The following is a 12,272-nucleotide window of genomic DNA, read 5'->3' on the forward strand; positions in this document are numbered from 1 at the left end:
GATTTTTCTTTTACTAAAAAAATTCTTAGAAAGCAAAGGTATGTACTAGACATGGAACTCTGCTCAATGTTATATGACAGCCTGGATGGGAGGGGAGTTTGGGGGAGAATGGATACATGTATATGAATGGTTGAGTTCCTTCACTGTTCACCTGAGGCTACCATAACATTGTTAATTGGCTATATCCCAATATAAAATTAAAGGTTTAAAAAATGATTAAGATGGTAAAAAAATTACTGCATTAAAAAAAAGATATGTGCTAGAGTTAATTTGCTACTTTAATCCTCAATTATTGCATCAAAAGGATTTTAAGTTTTGAGTATTATTGTTAGGTAGGCTATTTTCATACATGTCACTTTGCCAAAAAATAGTCAAGATATTTTATAGAATTTTGACTAACATTAGCCATCAAGATGAACTCTGTAAATGTTGTAACTGGGTCAAAATGAGTAGGCAGTCCGCTTTTTAAAAGTCGAAATGAGGACTGAGCCTCCAAGATGCGTTCTCTCTCTTTGTGGCTGATGCTGGAGGCCAGCGCTTCCTTACCTTGACCAGACCACCCTGTTTGGTGAGGTAACCTTCTTTGGTGCCCAGCTGAAAGAGAAAGAAACACTCGAGTGAAGCCCAGAACTATCACAACTTGAATTTTGTCTATTTCTGTCCTATTTTAAAATGAAACAAGAATTTGCCTTTGATCTGTAAGTAATTGCCTTTCCTTCTTCATCGAGGCACTTGAAAATCCTTCCCATGTGGTGGGGACTGTTTTCAGACCAGATTGTCCGGTGTGATTTTGCAGCAACAGACAACAGTGCACAGACTCTCCTCTAACGTGAGTTGGCACTTTGCAGTCAACCAGGTTATGTAAGTTATGCCACTTATAAGAGCCTGCATTGGGCAGAGGGCGTCTGTGCATCCCAGCTGCTCGGATTGTTGCTGGGGTGTTATGTTCATAGACAAGGCCACACACACTGCGTAAGGTCAATACGTGGGCAACTTTGGATAAAGCAAAGAAGAGGGATTTCTGTACTTCCCAGGGTCTGTATTCTGCTAAACTGCTTTGTGAATTAGAAATCGCATTTTCTACAGTTTATCATATAATCCTCCAACCCCACCCCTTTGTTTTTTCACAGACTATCTCTTGAGACCTATATTCCATGGGATAGACTCTCAAGAGTGCATATCTATTTAGACTTGATTCATCCAGAAGGGATTTAAAGTGAGAAGGAGTCATTTCTTTTATCTCACCCATTGATAATTCAACAGTAACAATATGATACATAGCTGGCACGTATGAAGTATAAGGAATGGTGGGGAAGAGTATAAACAGCAATTTGCATAAAACCAGGACCCTCGGGTGAAAAAATTTCAAAATTCATACATTCCTGAAGAAATTAGATTTGTGGTAGGCTATTTTGTTCTATAATACCATAATACATCTTCTATTAGTAAGAAAAAAATGAATAAAAACTGGGAAGTGATTTGGTTGATGTCAATGTTTTTTTCATGGGAGTTTCCATAGTATTTGTTCCTGAGATGAATTCTCCCTACCAAATAAAAAGAGGAACAGCAACCATCAAAATAAAGATTTAAAGCCAGAAATAACATATGACTATGACCACTTCCTTTAAAATTCTTAGGGCATTGAAACAACAATGAGATTCCCAGGTATTCATTTAAATAATGTTTAATAACATTGGTGAATTTGATATTGAATAATCAATTTGATTCATTTTGACATTAAAAGAAATTGAACTGGCTGAATTGAGTTTGGATATTATATTATGGAAACAGAAAAAATTACCACTTTGGATTACTGAGTCTACAGAGGCAAAATCAAATAAAGGTAAGTTACTTTGTAGAAGATACTGATAGAATTGAAATCGCACTAAGGAATCATGCTACTGACTCCATCTTGCCTCCATCCAAACAATATATGATGAATCTAGTATTTTTCTAAGGTTTTGATAGATAAGTGGAAGGCTGTGGAGAAAAGGGCTGAGAATACCAATTTTATTCATGGTCTCAGGAGGTAAGAATGGAAATATCTATATAGCAGCAGATTTATTTTTTAAATCTCCTCATCTAGGAGAAGAGAGTTAGTAGCCCCAAATTGGAAACAACCTAAATATTTTAAAATTATAGCATTAGCCTGCCTATCATCCTTTCTATCTGCCTGTCTTGTGTGTGCTCATGCCCATCATGTCCAACTCTTTGCAGCCCTATGGACTGTAGCCCTCCAGGCTCCTTTGTCCATGGAACTTTCCAGGCAAGAAAACTGGGGTGGGTAGCCATTTCCTACTCGGGGGGATCTTCTCTGATTTAGGGAACGAACCAGCATCTCTTGTGTCTTCTGCATTGTCAGGCAGGTTCTTTACCACTAGCACCACTTGGGAAGCCCTGCCTGCCTTAATTTTAGTCAAAAGCCGTCAGGTGGGATAAACTGAGGAAGCGTTTCAGAATGAAGACTACTAAACAGGCAGGACAGATAAAGGAAACTTGTGATTTTGGATTGCATCCTTTTGCTCTAAGGAGCCTCACTAAGAAAAGTGATGACTGACGCCTAAATAAGATCTGCGGATGGGAGTGTGCCAGCTGCATCAATGTTAATTTCCTAATTTGAATGTCTCTGGGTGGTCCTGCCCCAAATGTCCTATTAGAATCTGGGTTTTTCTTCTTCTGTTGATGATTGTCATGATCCCCCTAATACAGTAGGAGTTCAGTGAGGGCAGAGCATTTGCCTAATTTATTGCCAACCCTCCAGTGCTTAAAACAGTCCTTGGTGCATTGTAGGCACTTTTTAAAAAAAGTTTTCTAAACAAATGAATTAAGTAAATTCATCCTATCTCAGAAGCCCAATCCTATGTTGTGTATGAAATATATAAACAATCATTTCCCCAAATGCAGTTGCCAAAGGATGGTAAACAGTTTTACAGAAGCATCTACATTTCTGGGCAATAGGACACCTATTTTCATTTTCACTTCAAGCAAGAGGTTCTTTATCCTGTAAATAGTCTATACTTATTTACACTGCCAGTACCGGTGCAAGAAGGGCATCTCCACAAGAGAAGGCAGAAGCCCAGAAGCTTGTGCAAGAAGGGTATCTCCGCAAGAGAAGGCAGAAGCCCAGAAGCCCTCAACCAAAGCTGTGAACACCTGTGTTCAGCCAGGGGAGGACAGCCCTGATAAGACGGAAACTGTTCCCCAGCTGGCTGGTCCATCCCATCCATCCTGTAATGAGGAGTACTGTGACACAAGAATCCACTAGAAAACCTTTCTAGTTTTCTGTCCATATCAATGCACAAGAAATATCACGGACTCCTCATTATAAGTGTGAGTTGAAGACATTTTCAACTTATCCACTCACCACTGTTTCATTGTTTTTAATTAGTTAATTTTGGCCTTGTCCCTGGCTTGCAGAATCTTAGTTTCTTGATCAGGGGCTGAGCCCAGCCTGGGCAGTGAAAATGGCTGAGTCCTAACTACTGAACCCCCAAGCTGCTGGACCCCCAGGGAATTCCACCCTTGTTTTTAAGATGCCCTTATGCAGAACCTTCTGCGTATGTTCATTGCTGGATCCTTGGGCAGGTGAATCCATCTGACGCCTGGAGTGGGCAAAGAAGGCAAGCAATAAAGCTTGCAGAATTTGATCCCAAGAAGGCTGTTTCCACCTAAGTATGCCTGTGTCTCATGCTTGCCCCAACTCCACAAGTTCAGTCTTAACCACATTCTACTATTGAAAAAGGACGCACGCAGTAGGGTCTGGTTTGATCGACTTTGAGTGGAGATCTTTAGGGGACGGTAACAGAGAAGAATATAAAGTAAAACAGAGTACAAATGAAAATGATGGTGAAGTGATTGTTGGTGGGGTAGGATGGTAAAGAAGAAGGACAGGAAGAGTATAGTTGACCGGAAAACAAAGGCTTGGTTACATCTTGATGTGTTCTCTGGTCTCTTTTGACTTGAGACTATTTACTGTCTTGCGTTCCTAAGTTTCTCTAGTTCAGAGGTCTTCTACTCCCCTCTGTAACAAAGCTAAAACATCGTTCTCAACCAATTTCCAGGATTTTTATTTTTGAGTGGACGTAGCGTAGTAACAGTGTAATGTGTCGTGAACCTGATTAGCCTATAAAGCTACTGATTATGATTCCAGTCCCGGGAAAAGTCCCAGGCTCCTGGGAAGGACGGACTCTGTGCAGGTAGCCAGCCTCCTGTCCGATGATTCCAGGACAAAGGTGAGCAGAGCATGCACAGGGGACGGGGGTGTTAGAGAAAGCTAGAAGGGGTCAAGAAGGCTTCCTGGAAGAGACTGATCCCAGATGCAAGGCTCCAAGGATGAGGGAATAGTAGAGATGTTGGCAGGGTTTCAGATGCAGGGAGGAGAGGAGGAGCGTTCAGAAACGCGGGGTCCTCCAGCGTGAATGTGGGAGAGGCATAAGGTCAGGTCAGAGAGGGGAGCAGGATCCAGGCGGATTGAAGACAGTGGGCATCCGCCGAAAGCTGTTTAGCTGGAAGTCACGGTAAATCTGCTTCTCAGGAGAGATGTCTCTGGTGGCAGGGTAGAAAAAGTATGGCCGCAGAGACAAAAAGGTCATGCATGTTTTTATTTAATCTGTAGCGAAATATCTTCAAGTATAATGATTGCTATTAGAACTAGCTCTTGACATTTCACTTAGGTGTGATCCTCTTTATCACGAGGACACAGCCAGATACCTTATAGGGGAGCATGCAGCCAGTGAGAAAGAGGAAAAGAATCAGGGTGCCCTCGGCACAGCGAAGGGAAGAAGGTGCTGGAGAGGAATCTTTGCAGGGTCACAGCTCATGGAACAAACATCAGTGGACTCCAAGGAGAGCAATGAAAGCCCCGTTACTCTGAGTGAACAGTGGTTCACACGCTGCAAAGAGTCCAAATGTCTTCTGTCTGGACCCCTCATTCAGTGAAGGAAAAACATAAATAATAAAAAGGCCAGGGAAAAAAATAATATCCTGAGAATTTATAGTAAAGGTGGAGAATCTTTTTCTTCCAGAGAAAGTTGAAATGTAAAAGAACTTTTTTTTTTAATTTAATGAATTTGTAGAATAACTGTTTAGGCAACTGTGTGACCATAAACATCTTTGGCACATTCTACCATGAACTTGTTTGGTGAAGTAAGGACAGGATTTAAGTGCCATTTCTGAAGTCTTTAAAATCCTATTACTATCGCATTGTAATTTTTTTTTTTTTTTTACAATTTACCCTGGACCAGATGAGCCATAGGCTGAGAACTTTACGTTCCTTTTCCAGTTTTATATCCCAAGGTAGAATTTTATGTGAACAGATGTACTGTAAAATGTGTGTAGCTTATTGCATGTTCTTGCTTTTAGACAGTGAGCCCGGTGGGCAGATAGATGGCCACTTACAGAAGGGGCAGTTGGCACCAGGTCGTTTTCTGTTCTTCCCGTCTGCATTGCTGTGTGAACCCGGACGGATTCATAAATGGACGGTTCTTCCACTTTTTTGGGATAGGGGTGTTTCAGAACAATCAGAGTGCCTGAATGTAGACAAAAAAAAAAAAAAAAAGTCAAATATAAGTCCCAGAAAGGAGTCCAAATGCTAACACCAGATCACTGTGCCTGGATCATAAAGTTTTTTGTTTTTCATAAATTCATTGACTCATTGTCTCAACATTTATTGAGTACAAACTACATTCCAGGCTCTTAAACTGGACACTGGAGATATAAAGTGTTGTGAGATAATTTCTGCCATCCTAGTCTGGGACAGAATTAGCCATGAATGCAGTCATTTAACTGAACAGGGTGATGAGGCCACTGTCGGCAGTGTGAATCAAACATGTTGGCTATGCATGTGGTAACTCTGCTTTCTAGGAGAGATGTCTGTAGGTGGCAGGGTATAAAAAGTACCGCAAAGACAAAAAGATCATGCATGAGAAGTGCAGTTCTATGCAATGCTTTAGAAATGTTTTCCTAGGGGAGGTGACACCATTAGCCTCTGCTAGACCTTAGCAATAACTGTTGATTTTCCAGGTGGGTTTACAAAAGTTGTGCAAACAAAACCATATAATGTACCAGGTATAGGAGGATTTATTCCACTGTTCTACTTTGTACTATTTTCAGAACAACTTGTAACAAACCCGTGAACCTAAAAAATATGAGCTCATAGCATTTTCCCTACTGTCTCCTACCACCCCATTGACAGCTGAAGGAAAAGATGGCTCTGCTTTTCTTTGGTGGATATGAAGTGAATAGGCTGAGGCCACTGTGTAATTACCTTCACTTCCAAGTGAAGGAGGTGGTTCAGGCAGAAAAAGCCCACCCCACTCCCAGCCTGGGTGGGCCAGGTATTGGGGGTTGAGAGCTTTCAACTCAACACTGATATTTCCCCCTTCTGCATCCTTCCCTTCCCCTGATCAATCAGTCAATCAAAAACTAGAAAGTGACTACAAAAAGAGTAAGTTAAGGGTTTTCTCCCCTTTGCTCTGGCTTCTTGTTTGTTTTTGTTTTTTTTTTTATTTCACTTGGGGCTTTCATTTGGAAGGTCCAGGATTGTATCAGACACTGGGGGAGATGCAAAGATTTCGGTAGTTGATTCAACACATATTTCCTGAGCTCTCCTGAGTGCCAGGCATTTGTCTAGATCCAGGGGATATAGCAGCAGGCCAAGGAGATGTAGCATTCACTCTCATGGCTGCAGAGATAGAAACATTTTGGAAAAAAAGAAAAGACAGGTGAGAGAATTGTTATGAAAACCCTAACAAAGCAAAGTGAAGGAATGAAGAGTGAAAAGAGAAAGGGGTCTGGGTAGTGTGATATTTATATCAGGTCAGGGAAATCTTCTTTGATGGGGTGACAGAAAGCTCATAGAAAGTATAGACTTTGAATTGGAGTGAAAAAGAGGCAATGAGGAAAGGAAAATACCTCCTCTGCAGTTTAAAAAAAGACCTGTAATAATAATAATGATAAACCCACAAACAAAGCAAAATCTTTCTGTGAGGTCTGAGTATAGACAATGAACTGACTGCAGAAACGAACAGTGCCTTCTGACATGGGGCCCAGTAACGCCCTGCTGGAAAGTGAAAAGGGGCATTGCGGAAAAGGGGCTCTCATCTTGGCCCCCAAACTGTGGCCTGCTCCTCGCTCTGCACCCAACTCATCTCAGGAGCACTGGGATCACAGTGAAAAGTGGCTTTTGCTGTTCTCAGAAGGCTCAGTCCTGCTCTTGCACACGGCCTGCACCCGCTTTTGTTGAAGCGATTCTTTCATGAGGACAGATCCAGTCATATTGGGACCAGGGGCCGCTTACAGGCTTACAGTCATAATGAAAACAGCAACACCTAAACCAAGAGCAGCCGTTGTGCGGGCCCAGGGGCCGTATGGATGCAGCTGCGACACGGCAGATGCTTGGTGAATTTGGGACCAGTTTCTCAGTGACCTACGCGAGAGAAGCACTTTCTGGCAGCCACCCTGGCTTTGTGGAAAGAGCCACCGTGGCCACTCAGCCCCTGTTCCTTTGGACATTCTACTCCAAGCGTCTCTTTCTTCCTCTGACAAGTGGGAATGATTACCCTTTCTTCATGAAGCTGTTTTAAGCACCAAATAAAGAAGGGCTTGTGAAAGGATTATAAAAATGTTAGATGTTGTTACATTCTGATATATTTTTAAATTCTTAAGTGAAATGCCAGTGAGCGCCATCTTTGCAAACATGGATTTTAAAATTAGGTAAAAAAGACCTAAATGTAACTATGTGCTAAGAATAACAATGGCAGTAGTCTGGGTAGTCACTGACTATAGCACTCAGACAGACAAGTGCCTCTTAACGCTTCCGTCTGACAGTGGAGAAGAAGACCGGAGCTCAGGGCTCAATGCAGCTCACAAATTAGAAAAAAAAATGTGAAATCTTGTGCCTCATCTTGAAGTGAAGTGAAGTGTTAGTCACTCAGTTGTATCTGACTTTTTGCAACCCCAGGGACTGTAGACTGCCAGGCTCCTTTGTCCATGGGATTTTCCAGGCAAGAATACTGGAGTGGGTTGCCATTCAAATTCAGAGTTGATGCTAAATTATCATCCTATTCATATGCTTAATATGAAAATAATATTTTAAATTATGCCCCAGAAAGACGCCGCTGGTCAATCCTCTGTCCTTCTGCATAGAACCAAGCATCACCCAGGTATATACTTGCCTATACTAGTCTCCTATAATGTTAAAGCTGAAACTCCAACACTTTGGCCACCTGATGTGAAGAGCTGACTCATTTGAAAAGACCCTGATGCTGGGAAAGATTGAGGGCAGGAGGAGAAGGGGATGACAGAGGATGAGATGGTTGGATGGCATCACTGACACAATGGACATGGGTTTGGGTGGACTCCAGGAGTTGGTGATGGACAGGGAGGCCTGGCGTGCTGCAGTTCATGGGGTCACAAAGAGTCGGACACAACCGAGCGACTGAACTGAACTGAAGTGATTGCTGCTGTAACAAATCATCACAAACACAGTGACGTAACTTGATCAGATTATCCTATAGTTCTGGAGGTCAGAAGTCTGAAGTGGCTCTCATGAATCTAAAGGGAAGGTATTGGCAGAACTGCTTTCCTTTCGGAGGCTCTCAGAGACCATCCATTCCCTTGCCCTTTCTGGCTTCTGCAGGCTGCCGCATTCCCTGATTGGCAGCTCTGTTCCTCTGTCTTTAAAGCCAGCAGCAGTGGGTCAGGTCCTTCTCATGCTGCTGTCTCTCTAGGTCTCCTTCCCCTGCTTCCATCTCATAAGGACCATCGTGATCATAGTGGATGCTCCTGGGCAATCCAGGATAAGCTCTGCATCTCCACGTCAGATAAGCAGTAGCCTTAATTCTATCAGCAAACTTAATTCCTTTTTGCCAGTAACACAGCATTTACACTTCCAGGGAGGGACATGAACACCTTTGAAGTGGGGAGGGGTCATTATTCTGTTTACTACAGTATCAGTCCCTGGGTGGTAAGCTTAGCCACAGGGGCCCGTTGTGCTGCAGTGTAAAAGATCTCTGGGCCAGGGTTGCTGCCTGAGGCTGCAGCACTGTAATCACTTGGGACCATAAAGCCGTTGCCTTTTCAACACATTTCCAAGCCCTGTGAGTCCTTTCAGAGCAGGTATGATGTCAAATTTATCTTTGTATTCCCACCTCCTGATAGAGTTTCAGACATAGGGAAAGCTGAATGAATGAATGAACAAATGCCACAGTAATTCAGGTGTAAGGCAGGAAGAACATGAAATGAACCAGGCTTCCAGGTCCATAGTTACCTTGGCCAGGGCAAGGACAGGACGGGATAACAAGCCCAATTTCAGCTCTTCAAATCCCCACTGTGCTGTGCTTAGCTGCTCAGTCATGTCTGACTCTTTGTGACCCCATGGACTGTAGCCCACCAGGCTCCTCTGTCCATGGGGATTCTCTAGGCAAGAACATGGAGTAGGGTGCCATGCCCTCTTCCAGGGGATCTTCCCAACCCAGGGACTGAACCTAGGTCTCCAGCATTATGGAGTGGGTGGATTATCCCTTCTCCAGGGATAATCTTCCCAACCCAGGAATCAAACTGAGGTCTCCTGCATTGCAGGCGGATTCTTCACCAACTGAGCTACCAGGGAAGCCCCATATCTCCACTGGGAGCACTCAAATTCTATTTTGAAATCGTCCTCTGAAGTTTAATCAATAAATAGCTAAACTAAGGTAAATGATACTGAGTCAACCAGGAAAGTAGAACTGACATATTAATTTTAACTACTAAGACCATGCATGAGGCTAGTTTGAATGGTGTCATGAAGAAAATAACAAGCTACTTATAAAATGCTAACTTTCATTGATAAAAATCTGGTCTCCTGAGAGACGTGTCTCCTTAGCCAACCATTCTGCCCAAGGAAGGGCCAATATATGGACTTCTTGGCATGGCTGCTAGGCTTACAATGATTTCCTCTTTTCTAAACACCATCCCATCCCCTTACACAGAGGTAGACCCCCAGAGATCCTAGCCCTCCCCCACCTGGACTCACTCATAGGACTGACCCAGGGATCTGCTTAGTCACTTCTCTGGAGAGACGGTTCACTAACTTCAGTTTCTGAGTTCACAAAGGAGACTGTTGTTTCCTGCCTTTGACATGAAAGCTGGTTTCAGAAACAACTCCATGGAGGCACAGTTTTGAGTTGATCAGAGCATGAGAAAGGCAGGTATTTCAATGTGCTGCAAGCTTCAAAGTAGCCTCATGATCACCTGCCTGATTCCTTGTTGTCTCTTTCTGTTTCTCTTGCCCTTAAATTTTGAATGGGAATACGAATATCTTTCCAAACAATTCCCACTTTTCTCCCCATATCTTTTTTTTGAAAAGTTCAGCTAGCTAGGGTTAGTTTCTGTCATTGGCAATTGAAAGAAACTCATCTAATGTAGACACCACAGACTTATTATTAAGTTAGAAGGTTCAAGGTTCATGACAGCATGCTGACTCCATAAGAAAGAACTCTGGGTTAGTGATATTCACACCAAACAAAACTCCAGGACTTGGTTAGAAGATTCTGATGAAAGGCAACAAACAGGAGGCAGGGGCTGGTAGAGAGAGAAGAAAGATCTGCAACTACACGTTGGAACCCTGGCTGTGTTTCACTTCAGTTTCTGAACTACATGAAGGAGATTGTTGTTTCCTGCTTTTGACATGAAACCTGGTATCAGAAACTCTTGGTGGGAGAATATTTTTGAACTGTAACTTACAGACGATTGCATTGAAAGAGTCCTTATCTTATATTCCAGCAGGAATTCAGAAAATAAGTAAGGACAGTCTCAAGCCTCAGGCACGGTTTGGTATCTAAACTAGACTGCAGGGCACACATAGCTCCTAAAAAGGAAACTTTGTTTAGAATATTTCTTTTTTGCACTGAAGTGAGTGCAGCCACCAGATTCCCCACCTAGGCTGTAAGATGGCTGGAGGGCAAGGATGATACCCGTTTCATCACTATATTATCAGTGGCCAGCAGATTATTAATTATGAATTAAATGAAAATAAGATCATATCCATCTATGTTTTATTATTGCCCTCAGGTTCAGAAAGCAAGCTTTCCTACTGCATATGCATGGTAGATTCCTCCATTTCCTCCTGCTAATATAGGGTTACTTTCTAGGGGAGTTACAAGAATATTGATGATCTTTCTGTTTTCTTCTTTGCTCTGCAAATGGACTTGAACTCATCATAAAATGGTGCTAGTAAAATCACATTTGTTTACACATGAAGGAGTTTTAATATTTGATTTCTAGTCTCATAGGGAGAAATACACTGAGTTAAGAACAGCAGACCTGACAGTCAGGGCAAGAGAAGATTCTGTTGTAATATCCAAGTCAAATCAGGTCACTTTTTTGGGAGTACTTGGTTCTACCTTTCATATGAGTGCAATATGGAACTGACTTAAAATTTGAAGAAGACATCACAAAGATTTAATGAAAACATTAATCCAATTGTCTCTAAACCAACTCTTCATGATATGTCAAAAATATATAGCTCTAGCATATAATTATTGGAATGAATTACCATAAAAGGGCTTCTTAAAGTAACATCAATAATGATTAGTTCTGCCATGCTAAGAATTATTATAAATATCACTATCTTACATGCCTAATCTCATTTAGTCTTCACAGCAAGTCATTAAGGTATCAACTAGTACCATCAGCTCAATTTTATAAGATGATACTGAAGCTCAGAGAGGTTACATAATTTGCCTGAAGACACACAACTGGTACATAGCAAAGGCTGGAGTTAGACCTGAGGTTCATATGTTTACACATCATACCGTCCATTTTTCTTAGCCTTGGTGATAATCACCACCTTGGAAACTCTCTATGGCATGTGAAATGTGCTTTGGCTATTGTGGGCAAGGGAATCACGTGTATCAATCAACATTTGATGAAATGGATTCTTCAAGAAGCAGCTTAAGGAAAGAAAATGAGAGTTTTTACTTCAACATTTCTCACCAGACCTCAGTTTCTTCATCTGTAAAGGAGTAATTAAATGGTCTGCTCCCTTCCAACATTGCATAAATCTGGTTCACTGCATAAGCCCAACTAAAGGTGAAGAAATATTACTATGCATAGTAACCAAATGTTTATCCTGTCTCAGTAAATGTGCAATATTCATCTGATACACTTCAGTCCTGATGTCATTTTATTTTTGCCTCTCATGTTTCTTTTCCTCCCTTTTCTCTTCAAACTTTAAATTTTATTTTACTTTATTGTAGTTACATAGGCTGTTTTACATCCTTTCTGGAGAGGTA

General features: G+C 41.9%; 1 protein-coding gene across 2 annotated transcripts in view; it reads right to left on the reverse strand.

The window, feature by feature from the left end:
• The window catches only part of DAPP1 (dual adaptor of phosphotyrosine and 3-phosphoinositides 1), a 55,219-nt gene that overhangs the window by 8,294 nt on the left and 34,653 nt on the right, over nt 1-12,272 (reverse strand). For both annotated transcript variants that reach the window (XM_065907289.1, XM_065907288.1), the window contains exons 4-5: nt 5,398-5,528; nt 547-594 (exon numbers count right to left, since the gene is read on the reverse strand). In XM_065907289.1, coding sequence (XP_065763361.1) covers nt 547-594; nt 5,398-5,528 — 179 coding nt within the window. The remainder of the gene's footprint in view (nt 1-546; nt 595-5,397; nt 5,529-12,272) is intronic.

This window comes from Muntiacus reevesi, chromosome 16 (assembly GCF_963930625.1).
Source record: "Muntiacus reevesi chromosome 16, mMunRee1.1, whole genome shotgun sequence".
NCBI classification, from domain to species: domain Eukaryota; kingdom Metazoa; phylum Chordata; class Mammalia; order Artiodactyla; family Cervidae; genus Muntiacus; species Muntiacus reevesi.